This window comes from Ixodes scapularis, unplaced genomic scaffold (assembly GCF_016920785.2).
Source record: "Ixodes scapularis isolate PalLabHiFi unplaced genomic scaffold, ASM1692078v2 PGA_scaffold7__128_contigs__length_106722199, whole genome shotgun sequence".
NCBI classification, from domain to species: Eukaryota; Metazoa; Arthropoda; class Arachnida; order Ixodida; family Ixodidae; genus Ixodes; species Ixodes scapularis.
The window spans coordinates 18,532,677-18,547,583 of NW_024609882.1; the positions used below are offsets into that span (position 1 = coordinate 18,532,677).

The 14,907-nt window shown below is 45.4% G+C and overlaps 1 protein-coding gene across 1 annotated transcript in view; it reads right to left on the reverse strand.

Moving 5' to 3' along the window:
• Nucleotides 1–14,671, reverse strand: part of LOC8043606 (lysine-specific histone demethylase 1B) — a 32,411-nt gene extending 17,740 nt beyond the window's left edge. The window contains exons 1-10 of the mRNA XM_029990121.3: nucleotides 14,522–14,671; nucleotides 13,170–13,353; nucleotides 10,209–10,298; nucleotides 8,985–9,207; nucleotides 8,514–8,552; nucleotides 8,138–8,279; nucleotides 7,130–7,201; nucleotides 5,470–5,594; nucleotides 4,395–4,625; nucleotides 2,659–2,843 (exon numbers count right to left, since the gene is read on the reverse strand). Coding sequence (XP_029845981.2) covers nucleotides 2,659–2,843; nucleotides 4,395–4,625; nucleotides 5,470–5,594; nucleotides 7,130–7,201; nucleotides 8,138–8,279; nucleotides 8,514–8,552; nucleotides 8,985–9,207; nucleotides 10,209–10,298; nucleotides 13,170–13,342 — 1,280 coding nt within the window. The 5' untranslated portion in view covers nucleotides 13,343–13,353; nucleotides 14,522–14,671. The remainder of the gene's footprint in view (nucleotides 1–2,658; nucleotides 2,844–4,394; nucleotides 4,626–5,469; nucleotides 5,595–7,129; nucleotides 7,202–8,137; nucleotides 8,280–8,513; nucleotides 8,553–8,984; nucleotides 9,208–10,208; nucleotides 10,299–13,169; nucleotides 13,354–14,521) is intronic.
• Between the last annotated feature and the right edge of the window lie 236 nt (nucleotides 14,672–14,907).

Sequence of the window (14,907 nt, forward strand, 5' to 3'; positions counted from 1 at the left end):
AAAGTCTCTAATAGCAACAATAAAAAAAGTGCCAGCAGGGAAAGGCAGGGGTTCACTCTTTGGACTGTACTTTGTTCCCGACTTATTACAAGCAGTTTCATGGTGTCAAATTAACGCTTTGGAAGCTAGCTCCAGCGCCCCTGCGGCAGCACGAAACAAAGGGTTGGCATAGTCCATTTTCAGACTGCCCGCTTGACCCGCAAGCCTGCCTTCCCTGACATCACGCCACTGAAAAGCGCGGGTATATTTGAATGTTGGTTTTGGCATTGTTTTCACTTGCCGATTTGACAATAACTATTCTGAATTTTGCGATACTAAATAGCTTACCGGAAAGGATAAAGGCCGGCGATTTTACAATATAGTTAGTTGGTGTAGGCGAAAAAATTGCCGGAGTTCACTTTTAATTAAGGGACAAGGTGTTTCCGCAAGGTGAAAAGTCGCCTTTTTGTCGTACTAACGTGGCAAATGCAGTGGCAACACGGAATGTCATGCGTTAGCTTGGGAAAACTGTGGTGACATGTGGGGACTGGATGGCATAAAGCAGTCCAGTGTCGTGCTAGCTAAGCGCACGAGCGCTCCGTAGATGTGTTACTTGCGGGCGCCATCCTCTGCGGTCGCAGTGTAAATGTGACTTTCTCGGAGTGTGAGATGCAGTAGACGAAGCGTGCGGAAAACGAAACAATTGGAATGCGGCAGTGCTGAGCGGAGCCCTGGTGGCAGCCCGCAACGGAAGAGAATCAAACGCTTGGGACGAAGTGAGCGTCTGCTTTCTTTTTAGAAACGCTCTCTTGCACTCTTCCTTTGGGGGAAGCCCGGAGTGCACTCGTTCCAAGGAGAAGAGCACCACTGTATGTCTGAACATGTGACTTTTTTTCTTCTTCTTGTTTTTGTTTTTTGAAATTACACGGACGCACTCGAGGACGAGATTCGGCTAGCACTGGTGTCCAATCAGGGAGAAGATGAGCATGCGTCATGCGTTTGGCTGACAGTCAGAAGGTCGGCTGTCCACTTTTTTTTCATACTCTTTTATAACCAATATCTCATAATGACTATGTCCCATAGCGCTTAAAAGCCCTAAGGTGTGAAAATATAGAAGGAGATTCCCGTCCCTATTTTTCATTTTCATGATAAAGTTACCGCCCTTAAGAGTTTCTTTTTTTTTTTTTTTCTTACATCGGCCAACTTAAAATGGGAAAAAGTTTTCTAGATGTAGTTGAATTTTTGGAAAGTGGATATTTACTTGTAGAATTGTTAAACTAGAATGGTGTCTTGCGTGTTTGGGTTGCATAATATCTATTTTTTAGGAAGGTGTGCAGACTGTATTATTAGATAATATTAACGTTTGTAGATCAATATGTGTGCGGATTATGTTCGCAGACAATATATCGAGTACAGTTGCTGACAGATTTTTCGGACTTCGCAGGGATCGAATAAACGTCGGAATAATACAGCAGTCCGAAAAATCAGCAGAGTAAAAAACCTGCCTTCATTACGTCTAAGCGGACTTAAAAAGATTGAGGTAGGCCTAAGCATTCCTTATGAGTTGTGACTGCGAAAGCATGCAGGTCGCTCGCCCGCTCCCTTTCTCGTCTGCTGCGTACTTTTCGTCGCCGGTTAGCACGTGTGCTCCCCTGGGCACGGTGACCTTGGACACTTCATGCGCAGGGGAGCAACGGCACACTGATGGACACGCAACGCCATGGGGTAAACGGTCGTGGAAACTGACGAGCGCAGCGGCCAATGGGAGTCCCGTCGATGCGCACCAGGCAATGGAACTGAAGGAAACTATCTGCCGTTTTCGCGCTTCAGACTGATTACGTCAGCTCGCTCCATGATACAGTTATTGCTTTTGCATTAAAAAGGCCATAAACAGTGCCTCGCTTCAGGTTACACCTACGCGCCTTGTTTCAGGTTATGCACCCGTTTGCGTTCGGCAACTTTCTATTAACTTGAGAATCGCTGCCTTCTTTTCTAGCGTAAAGGTCGAGTACTTTCTGAGCTTCTTAGGGACACATCGTGGTGGTGGAAGAACAGATGGGCAATGATGTCCAAGCAAGCATAGTCCAAAAACACAATTCACCAAAACGATGTCGAGATAAGGTGCAAGTCCACGAATGCAATGGCGAATTAACAAAGCAAATTGGTAACAATAATGATAATAATGACACGCAGCTAGAAAAAAAAAACCACGTACAGCGTCACTTAGCGGTGCGACCTAGCAGTACTCAATTATGCCTGCCAAACCAAGCCAATCCATGTGCAGCAAACATAGAATTCAAAAGGGCCGCTTTGCGGTAGTGTTTTCTGCTGATCGCTCATGGCAATATTGTCCGAAAAATCTAACTGTCCGAAACATTGGTCGTGAATATGCACTATTTCTATCGGGTAGGTCACGGTTCCTTCTTCAGGTCCGAAATATCGAACAAGCCTGAATTATCAAAGTGCGTAAAATCGGTCGGCGATTGTATATAAAATTTATAGACCTTTAAAACATTTTGGTGTTTTATTTTGTATATTTTGTGCATATACTGAATTGTCTATTTGTATTGCACTTCATTTGAAAGGATCCGCAACTAGTCACTGTACATATTTCCATATATTGGCTGTTTCTCTTGATAGAAAGGTTTGAGGACTCGAGCAAGAACACCAAACGCTGACCTGTTGGTGACCCCGGTCACGATGTGGGCTCCCATGCCCAGGCAGACCCCGAGGGAGGTGTCGTCGCGCACCCGGCCCCCGACCTGGTGGCTGGCTTCAAGCACCGTCACCCTGACGCCCAGGTTGTGCAGGTGGCGCGCAGCCGCCAGTCCCGCCGGGCCTGCCCCCACCACGAGCACATTCTTCTGCGGGAACGGAAGGCGTTTAGGATTTGTTGTGACTAAAACATTGCCTGCCTCAGACGTTGCATGAAGTGCGACAGAGATGACACCATGGGTAAAACGTGGCCCAGACCTGTTTCATTGACCACGTATTTGTTATATCACCAAAAACTAATAATCTCTGCCCCAAAAAAGCTGGTGTATGTCGAATTTTTAAAAGGTTGACCTTGGGGGAAGGGGGGGGGGGGGGGGGGGGAAGTTGGCAATCTAGATGCTAAGCATTTAGAACGCCTCTGCACAGTCCGTCCGAAATCACTGCAATCTGTCCACACACACATAGTGCAACAAACGCATTGTTTGCGAACTGACGCTTCAACTGCCAGTCGACCACTGTGTAAAGGCAACTGGCTTCCTGTCGCCTGGCGCTCCTGTTCTGCAGCCTTGCCCATCTCTTTTCCCTTTTCACCTTGCTGCGCTGAGCATTGTCACTACTGCGCCATTTTGGACGTGCACAAAGCCCGCAAGTAAAAGCCTTCATATATGCGTTGTCCACTTTGCTGTTGTCGAGCGTGCACTGAGGAAAGTCCCAACTCCGAGAGCAGTCGTCAGTTGCATGCTCTGTGCTGCATGCTCTATCGAGGCTACATTCACGGAAACTAAAGCCATATAAGTGCCACACTTTGAAGGGGGAACCCTAGTCTTGAAAACTTTTTGGTCATTTCTGATCTATTTTATGCTTAAATGTTCACCTCTACTTTAAGGTTTTATACGAAGCACAATCATAAGCTCATTGTTTTCCTATCTATTACAGTTTTCGAGAAAGCCTCAGCTTTGTCACAAATATTTCTGTCCAACTCTGTTGCGATGCCCACGTAAAAAAACATGGCACAAAGTATGTCAGCATGACTTACAAGCAGCAGAGAGTGAAACAAAACCATTCTTATAATCTTAGCATCTTCAAAAAAAAAAAAGTTTTTACAAGCTGAAATTTCTTTTTTAAGGATAACCGGAAATTAGTTTTCAAAGCTTTTGCAAATTAAAATATCGCAGCTAACATTTTGCGAAAATATTAGTCTCGCCGCACACTCCGATTTACTATGAGGTATCAGATGTAAATTTTAGATCAAAAGATACCGTGGTCAAAACTTTGTGCCATGAGGAAAAAATGAATTCTCAGAAAAGAGGAAAAGCTTAGCAAAACATGCTTGCAAACAGCCTGGATATGAAACTTTGAATCGATGTAACTACAGTCGGTGACAGGTCAAGAACGAAGTGGAAGCTCCTCTCACCCCTTTCCACTTTAGTAGAGAAAACGCTGGAGAGGAGGCAACCTCCTCTCCACTGTTCGCTCCACTGAAGTGGAAAGGGATGGGAGGAGCTTCCACTTCGTTCTTGACCTGTCACCGGTTATACATAAATTTGCACTTCCCAAGTGCAGTACTTACAATGTGCTATGTTGTTTGTAACTTCTCAATAAAAAAAAATAGTTTTTTTTTTTTTTTTTTTTTTTTTTTTTTTAAGGTTACAGTTTTGTTTTAGAGAACCTTCATCAACTGGACTCGGCCGTGTCCTCACCTGAAGACACGCTGGGGGCAAGAGACAGCCTCCAGGGGGCACCAGCGCGCCGTGGTTGATGAGACCCCTTGCCGTGAAGAAGCGCAAGATGCGCCTGGCTTCCACGATGCAGCGGATGCGTGCCAGGCCCCGGCAGATCAGGTGGCGGGACACCGTCTCCAGGGAGAGCCAGCGGGAAGGGTCCAGCGCCCAGAGCGAGAGGATCACGTTACGCACCCCCAGATACATCACCTGCACGGCGGCGGGAAACCGTGAGGGGCAGAATCCAGAAAGCTCCCAGATGTCCGAGCCGAAGAGACCCAGAAAGGCAAACAAACAGGCGTGAAGGAAACACCTGACACAGATAAAAGCTTCACGCAGCTTGAAGGGGCCTGGATAGCCCGAATAAATCTGGAGGTACCTAAAAAGTGTACACAGGCTTGTAAAAGGATCGAAGGAGATAAGAGGAAATCCAGACAAGCCTGCTGGACAAACGTTCACTAGACCAATGGTTCTCAAAAGGAGGTCTGCGAAGCCCTGCCTCATCAGTGAAGCCTGGCAATAAAAGTTGTCGTTTTTCAGATTGAGAAGAAATGTTTCAGTTTTCGAGCGAGTTTTCTCGTGAGTATGTCAATAAAAGAAGTCTACTTCACACTGGCCCTTAGTTATGTTTATTTATTAAATCATTATTATATTTAACCTGTACCTTTCTCCTCCCTTCACCACAAATGGGGTCCTCCATCGTCTCCTGACTTAGACCATAGGCTCTCTAACTCGAGTGTTTCAGGATACTTTCTGGACACGCTTTGTGGAAACAATCAGGTAACTTCACACCGACCCTTTTCATGACTACATGATGTAAACTTCACCCAGAGGGGACACACACAATATACGGGGCCTCAGAATCGACGAGGGATCTCGAAGATAAGAAAGGAGCCATTCTACCACATTTCAGGGTTCACTCGTGCGAAAACGACGCACCCCGCTGTCGCTTTGGGGCACGTCCCCATGGTTTGCGGTGGCAACTGGTCTGGCATCTCGTGGCCAAGCTCGTAAAGGCGAGTGCCTAGTCCACGCGTATGCACAAACACGTCACCTGCTCTCGAGCGTACTCCGGGAAAGCGTCCATCTCGTAGGTCTCCATGATGTCCGGATGGAAGCAGAGGGCCTTGCCCTGTTCCCCGGGCCGGTAGAAGGGCTGCAGCAGGCGAGACAGCTGGTCTGAAAGACGCCCAACGGCACACACCAGGGTTTCAGACACACGCAGTGTGACACTGTAGGCGTGTACGTGACATCAGCGAATTTTCAAATTTTAACACACGCGCGGCGTAATGACAAACACCATATAGTGCCGCGTGAATGACCGGAAAGCTATTCTATACTTCTAGAAGAGTTGCATTTATACTTACCCCAAATGCTTGACGCTCGGGCATTCTAGGTCGAGATATCGAGGGTAGTAGATAATGACCCAGCGTGGCCTTGCCGATATGGAGGCACAAAAAGCGTGCCAAATTTCTCAGTGTCACGTAGCGTACGCGCTCACATCTGTTACGTGCAGGCAAGACATATCCAGCTCGCCTTCGTTACAGATTCAAAATTTTATGCGAGACGTGTGCCAAATGATGTGTGAAAGCTCAGAACATTGCCGCCAGGCATGTCATGGCCGGAAAAATCAGCTGTTGAGCCAGTGCCACACACACGCTTAGTAAGACATTTATTTGCACTGCCAACTAGGACCGAAACCTCTTAGGCACGCAACACTCCGTCAACAGAACACCGACAAAACCATCAGAAACTAAACAATGAAACCACAAAACGGCTACCATTGTGACGATTGCATTGACGGAGGACGTAAATATATAATAAAGCCATTACCTTGACGTTTTACGGAAGTGACGTCACAGATGTCGAAATAATATTTTAGATATTTTGACGGTGAACGTCGAAATAGTCGCAGCCAAAATTTTTTAAGGCAAACCGGCAATCACTTTTTTATACTAATTGTGTCTTGCTCTGTACATCAACAAGAGTGACTTCACGCTACCAAGGAACAGCAATCCATGACAGCCAATCAGAGCGATACCACAACATACCAATTAATTTGCGTGTATTCTGCAGCTCGCAAGACTTGAAGCGCCAACAGCGTAGCAAATTACGGCATAAAAGATGCAACTGTTTTTATGCAGAAACATTACCGACAAGCACTGTAATGTGAATACAGTTAGTGCGCAGGTGAGCCAATGTAAATTTACACTAACTCAAGACTGGGGCACGAAAAAGAAAATCTAAAGTACCGAAGAAAGAAGCATTGTCTGTTCCCCTTTCTTTTTTCTTTTTCTATCATATCAGATTTCCTTTCTCGGGCTCCAAGCTCAAGTTAATGTCACACACAGTAATGTGTTTTGCAGCATAAAAAAATGTATTCTAATCTCCGTCCAAATGCACACACTACTTTTTACTCTAAGCCTAGTTCACTTCACTGACATTCCCTTGGAGGACATGAACTGCGTGATGGTGAACAAGGTCTAATTTAATTTGGTGCTACTTCTAGGTCCATACTGACCACAAAACCATACAGAAGCTCGGGAGTTTGGTCAATCACTCCCGACTTTTGTAACTCTGTTCATAGATACATCTGGCAACTCAATTTTGCCGGATGTATCTATGAACAGGAACATCCATTACCATACTGTAAGCATTATATGTCAGTGATAAGACAGACAGATCAGTGGGAAAAGATTGAAGATGAAAAATACCTGGTTTAATGTAGCAGTCATCACCATTCGTCTCGCGTCCGTTTCTCAGTCTTGCTGCCATTTTCTCTGGTGCTAAATGGTGGAGCAATTGATTCATCTCATAAATTGTTGAAAAAAACATAAACAATAAGGAGCGATATCAATCAATCTTGACTAGCAAGTTCCAATGTTCTACTGCATGAGATGAGCATTCGTTCATGTATGCTATGTGTAGAGTAAAAATGCTCGATTGTGGCTTCAACTCAGCAATGCAACACCATAAGTAATATTTTCATAATTGATTATATTTCCACCTCAGAGAAAGTCACAGAAGTCTTAAACGGCTAAAACCAGTGGCGTAGCATGAACATCTGGCACCCGGGGCCCTTATGTCTTTTGTACCCCCCCCCCCCCTCCACCTTCACTTCCCAAGAACGCAACCAACGACTAAAACGAAAAGGGGATGTGCCGGGTGCTGCGAGAGGTGCCACCCCCCTACGTGACTGGGACGCCTGGTACTTGGGGCCCCCTGGCCCCCCCCTGTTGCAACGCCACTGGCTAAAACAATTCCTTGGGTAACCAAATCAACACAATGTCAACGAGGGAAACAAACACATCTGCACATTCTAGTTTCCTTTGTCCATGAATGTGCATATGTAGCAAAATGTCGGTACTCTCACTGTCTACTACGGAGGAAAGTTCTTCCAGTAAGACATGTTTCGGATAAATGCGGAGCACAAGTTCGTCTGCTTCTCAAAGGAAGCTGCCTTGAGGTCTATCCACTATCCTTCAATCAGTGCCAATCAGAGCTTGGAATTCTGCTGTCCCCACAACCCCTGCCAAAAAAGCAGACAAACTTGTGCTCCACATAAGAGTAATGACAGACCTTCCAGCGATACAACACACGAGCCGTAACACCAAGCAAAGGGTAAAGCTACAATGCAACCAACTCGAAACAGAGGACAAACACTACAGCTTCAAGACGGCAATCAAAAGGTTGCTGTCCTGATGCCACAGTTCTAAACGCACCATCTGCACTGATGAATGACGGACTGATCCCAACTCCATCGGCGTAATAGTCCGTCAGAAACTGCTGGGCAGGCGAGTAGATGAGGAACGGCGGCTGGGTCAAGGTACAGATCCACAGCGGTTGCATGGCGGCCGAGGCGTCCTGGCATAACGAGAACAATTCGACGTTTGGTACCGAGGGTGACAAAAGGGGTAGGACACAATGCATGGCGTAAGAGTGCGTCTCAGATAACAAAAGAGAGAAAAGATATCTCTGTTACATCCTACGTATTGTGGCAAGGGCTTCGCCTAGTGCTGGAATGAGGAAGGTATAGCTCAGTCACCAGCTCTTATGCTTCATTTCCCCCGCGCTGAAAACGATCGAGGCACAACTTACGGGATCCTCAGGTATGTCGCAGTCCTCGATTTTGGATTCCTGTGTGACAAAATAAGAAAACAAAAAAGTCAGATATGTGATGACAGTATGTAGAGTGTCTGCTTTGATAAAGATGGGATATAACATGCACCGCCCTAAAGTATGACTTCTTGATGTCAATTAGTTAAAAATAAATGCTGGCACATATATGTACCCCCTCCCCTTCCCCCACTTTACAATCTCTAATCGAAATTATTACCTAACCAGATTTGAAACATACGGCAGAACAAATTGTTGACCACATCTGTGATCAAGAAAGGACTTTGGTCAACGTCTTAGCACATCGCGTGGAATAAGTTTATTCAACTTGATAAAAGCATAGATGCACACATTGTACAAACATCAATTGACATTCAGAATGCCTTTCAGCAATATTTTGTGCACCTTGCACTTGAAAAGAAGATAAACGCCAGCTGGGGACAGGAAACTCACAGAGTCGTCGTAGGTAGGTATGTCGCTGCATGTGAAGGTCTCGACGACCTCCGGCGTGAGGTCGTCGCCCTTTGGGAGGCGCCTCCACTTGTGGCAGCGCGTGCACTGCGCCCAGAAGGGCAAGATCTGGTCCCCCATGAAGTAGCGCAGGGAAGCCTCCACCCGGGCATTGCGCCCCCAGTGTTGTCGCCACCGCAGGTACTCCTGATAGCCAGGCTTAGTGCTGCAATGTACATTGCGGAACAGCTACACCATGAGGCGCTAAAACAAGAATTTATAAAGAGACGGTGGTATTGTTTACTGCACAATCCCGTTCAACACTGTAGCCAAATCAGAAAGTCGAATTTGGGGGTTTTAAGTGCAAAACCAACGACAGGCATCTGGTACGCCCCAGCGGAGAACTGAGGATTAATTTCGACCGCCTGGGGATCTTTTGACATGCAAGTGAAAGCTCGGTTACACGGCGCCTTCTTTGCAATAAGCCTCCGTCAGATTGTGGGCACCTCGGCCGGAATTCGAACCCGCCACATGGGGATCCATAGGCCGGCACTCTCGCCTCGGAGCCACCGAGGCGGCAACATTGTAGCCGCTGTAAGTGTTACAAGCTTCCAATAACCATGCTCCACTGTAAAGCGAAGCAGTCCCAAGCTTCTAATGAGTGTATGGCGTCTGCACCATTTTTCTTCTCACGATGGACTGCAGCGGATGCTACGAGCCACCTCGGCCAGTCTAATGATGCGAATATGTCACATGATTATGCTCACTGTGTGTCGCTATGTCCCTCCCAAAAGCCACGTGACGCTTGCATGCCATTGAATTGGCTTTAACGAATTGTGGTGTCTATTGAGGTACATCATAAGGTGAAATAAAGCAGAATGCAGGTTTTTAAAGAAAAACTCATTTTATTCTAGAAGCCTTTTTTACAGTATAGCAAAATTTCGCTAAAGCAAATATAAATGACGGAAAGTGTGCGACACTGGTTCAGGGATCCAAGATTATGTAGATAATAACGATACTGATGCAGTAAAAATATAATTATGGGGAAATTGACTTTACACAGAGCTTCTATGCATAACTAAGAACTGTTCAGCACAACCATATTCGCACTACAGGACAGGAAAGTATTAAACATGTGAACGGCCCTTAACAGAAGGATGTTGAAGCCAAGTTACGGCGACCCCGATTGTAAGAACACTTGAAAGCCTGGCAAAAGGAACAACTTACGTCCGGTAGTAGTAGTCGAAGCACTCGTTGCAAAAGTGCTCTTCGGAAGAAATATGGTTCCACCTTGAAGTGTAGCCATCACCGCAACATCTGAAACAATCCCAACCAATGGAGGCCGCTTAACTTACTTTTTATTCGCTATGAACGATATGGGAAACCTCAAAACACGGGTACAACATGAATACTCGCTGCAGTCTAAAACCACGAGGAATGAAAAAGCCGATATTTCCTCAATTACATAAAATTTGTCCTTCCCGTAGAACAAAAAGGGAATTGCTTAATTTCGAGACATCTGAACCAATATATTTTGTATAAACGCTGACTGGATTTAAGTTTTGTCAACAAAGTGGTCAACAGGATAAGGACAAACAAAAAGTTATTCATTTGTTAGAGTGTTTGCTTTGTCCGTTGATGCTATGTTTCACCACAAACATGCCTCTTTACTTTCAGGGTGTAAATCACATTACAAAGAAGCACATATTCTCCAACTCCACTAAAACTGACTACCACCTTCATATGAAAAATTGCAGGAATTGTTTGCAACAAAATCACAATCTTAACAAAACTACTTGTCACTGAAAAAGAACCTGACAAAGCGAACTGCAATTCAAGTAGCATTTCTGACTTGTTTTTCTTCCTCTTTTTACATAGCATCAACATTTGGCCTAAAAATGTAAGTGCTGCCACATTACAAACTCCTCCTTGTAACAATGTAGTAGGCGCATTGCTTTTCAACAGTGGCTTTGTCAACTTCAGCAGCATATGCTGAGCTGTTGGGAGTGTTAGAAATCTGCGACATGTAAGACGCACCGAGGTGTTTACAGGCTTCTACAGGAGCATTACTTGTAGTTTTACCAGCTGCCAGCTGTCACTGATGTCACCTGACCCTGGGAAAGTTGCACCAAGCTCCCTGTGGGGTCGACATTTTGGTTCATGGAACGAGCGGGTTCTCCTTGACCGTTCCATTCTCGGTAAGCCAATCCGAATTCCCGGTGACAGGTTACTTTATAAAGACATTTCTTGAATACCGAGATTTTGTTATCTATGCACCGGCGAAAAGAGGGCACATCTTCGCACTGCCGTCACACCCGGCGTCAATGCTTGGCGGCATCGAAAAATAATTTTCCTATCTTGTAATCCGCAAGAAAAACAACATCTTTGTAAGAGATTGGTAGAGAAAAGCATGATTGATACATCGATAGCATGCACAGTGCCAAAAACGCTTATATTGGCGAAGAATGTTTTCAGTACGATGATGCTCCAGAGCCATCTTGGCGCGAGTGGTCCAGAACGATTCTTTCAAAGCTTCGAAGATTGTAATGGACTGAAGTGGCGGTTACCACGGCAACCGAGACTGGTCAGCCAAAATATTAGCGAGGTTTGGCCATCTGTATGTGTCTGGCTAGCAGGCAGGAAAGGCAATGGTGCTACTTTCCCACGATCTAGAGACTTTTTCTGTCACCACCGACATGTCTGACGTAAGATGCAAAGTGTTTTCTGTCTTCCGGCCTGCTAAAATAGTTCACAACAAAACAACTAGACGCTCCAACGCTCTTTCCTAACCCCATCTCTACAGCACAAAAGGGCGCACTTCAGAACCGTTACTGTCGCAGATGCCCGTGCAGCTCCATGCATAAAGGTTGCGGCACCGACGAGTCACTGGACGAATGACTATCTTGGTGGCACCATACAATGGGGGAAAAGAATGCCGGTACTCTGCAGGACTGAGCAGTATCACGATACAAATGTATCGCGATCGAGATACTTTCGAGCATCTGTATCTCTGTAGCGAGATACATTTGAAAAATGTATTTGTATCACAGCGGTAAAACACATTTACACAATGTATCGCTTGTATCGCAATACACTGGCAGACTTAGGTATCTCAGCACCTTTGTTGTAGTTTTTACGATAAATTGAAAACCATCTGTTTAATGTGGGGTGTTCTAGAATTTATAGTATAAACCTGCCCCATAACCTGGTTTATGACAGTCATAAACATTTAAAAGGCAAACAAAAACAAAAGACAATGGTGGTTTGGAGGAGGTTACTTGCAAGAATAACATGATAAATTCCCTACAAAGCTGTTCATTCTTTCCAGATTAACAGAGCGAATGCTCTGTGAAGAATAACAGAATAAGCTCCTGCCAAAAAGCTCTCCACTCTTTCCTATTCAGCAGGGAAAATGCTGGAAAGTGAGGCAAGCGAAGAAGAGAAAACAACCAATAATGGACAGTACAGAACTTGAGGGAGGAGCCTCTTTTCTTCTGATGTTGCAACAGGTTCCACGGGAACTAGGGTGCCTTACTTTGAACAGATCCGGCTCAGCTGTCCAATCTCGCCACTCTGGGTGACTCAGAAGTGCACGAGATGACAGCAAGGTTCATTTCAGGCAGACGCCTTTTGCCAATCGTGATGAGCAGTCATTAGCCTCCAGTAACTATGTCGTTCACCGGGGACAACAGTGCTTTTTTAGCGGCATCAGGTACAATGACTTTGAACAGATAAAGAGTTTGAGGAAAGGAGAGGTGCATAAAATGGTACAAAAAGAGAAGCACAAGTATCAATTACCGTTTGTATTCGCCACGAATTACGCTTTCCCCACTTGCCATACTTTTTCTGGAGGAGTATCTTGGGGCATCCCATTACATAAAGGGCAATTGCATCTCAATACAGTGAAATTTACTTATAACGATAATGAGAAAAACCCAAAAATTCAATCGTTATTACCGATTATTGTTGTATCTGGACTAGACTTTATATGTTTCTAGTCTAAAACCTCTAGAAACTGATTGCTATAAGCAGGACATTTTTATATGTGGTATCGTTATAAGTGGATTGCAGTGTATCTGTATTCAGGCCTTAAAATACATGTATCTCACTAATTGTATTCCTGAATACTTTTCGGGGTGTCTCTGCCCAGTCCTGGCACTCAGATTTGCTAGCGATTCTAGGACCAACCTTTTGGAAGTCCTTGCAAAGCAGCTGGGCCGTGCCTCGCCGCAGCTAGCCTTCTCGCACTTCCGCACCGCATTGCTGTTCTCGTCTGGCTTCATGTCCGATGTCTGGCGCTTGGCCACTCGAGGTGAGGCCCGCTGGACGGCCGTTTCGGACTTGCGGGGCCGCTTGGGCATCTTTGTTCAACCTGAAGACCAGGGAGAAAAGCACCTCACCACACAGGAAGACAACAAACAAATGCAGAGTGCTACTGGTTCAGCTGATGGACAGATAGAGGCACAGCCCGCAAGCACGTTAACTTTCCCTGGTGTGCTCACACGCTGAAATCTCATCGACGTAGGTTTGCAAAGGCAAGGTGGAATTTATCTCCCAGCTGTCATTGATAAAACAGCATCAATGTGCCATGGTAGCCCCCACCGACTTATGAGGTTTATCTGCTGCATGCGTTTTACCCGTCCACGCCATAGCAGTGGAACTTCGAAGCCAGCCTTCGAAATCAGCAATGTGTGGGAAGTACTATACTAGTGCCACAGAATAATGTCATATGTAGTTTGGTTTCATAGCTCGCACTTTGGGAACATTTTCACGAAACTCCAACAAGAAAAGTGCACCATTCATTACCACCCTGCGACGAGAAGCGTTTTTCTACGTTCTAGTGAATTCGGCATATGCGTTGCACAAATGAATCGTCTCCGCAACCACGCGGTAGTCACGCCAGAAACGCAAAATACTGGTTAAAGGGTTCGGGGATGTGGTGAACGCTACGTTTTTATGTATGTTGCTCACGACCGTCGTTATCTTTCATATATATACATTTATATTTTTTTTTCTGTACCAGTCGCCTAAAAAGTGTTGCGAAATATGAGCTTATACAACAATGGGAGCATTTAGAAGCTGGTAACAAGTGGGGTTTGCGCACTGCGACTGCTCGAATTCAGGGTCCAACAAAACGAAGACGAACGACTACCCGCGGCTCTGCATCGTCCAACACTTTGCGGTAAAATATACATCAGCGCACTAAACCTCAAAATTTGAAGAAAAAAATATGAGTGCGTTACACAATGAAACATTTTTCGGTTTTTTGTTTCTCTATTTGAAAGCAGCCACGAAGAATTCCCTGCCATGCAGACTCTCGTTAACGACAGATTAAGAGCTTAATCCATCTGTGAGATACTACGAGCGTTTTCTGACAGGGAAATCTTGAGCTTGCATGCACAAAACAACCCGGAGGGGAAAAATCATAATCATCTGACAGGACCGGTCCGGCAAACTGCGGCGGGAACAAAAGCTGGCCCAATAAAACGTTTAGGGTCTTTTGGTTATGGTTCGTAGTTCTGTATGAAGCGACAACGTACCTAGCGCTTTTTCTTCGCTTTAAATGACAACTAGCACGTGCGCATATACGTACTACAACTGACTTCATAGAAAAACGAACTCTGCAGGCCAAACGGCATTCATCCTGCGCAAGACAGCGTGGGCCGCCATTTTGAAAAAGAAAAAATCACAACCAGTGTCAGTGTGGCCCGGCTGGAAATGTGGTTTGCTAAAATGGGCATAATTTTGTACTTGTCTGGAAACAATCTTCTTTTAAATGCATTTTTAGGCTAGGTGGCGCAAGCTACCGCCCGTTATAACGTATAGGCGGCGTAGACCGCGTAGACCCATTAGCACTAAAATTTACCCATCCATATGGGGTGCAGTGGCGGTAGATTTAAATAGAACCGCGGTACACTTCTTAGGC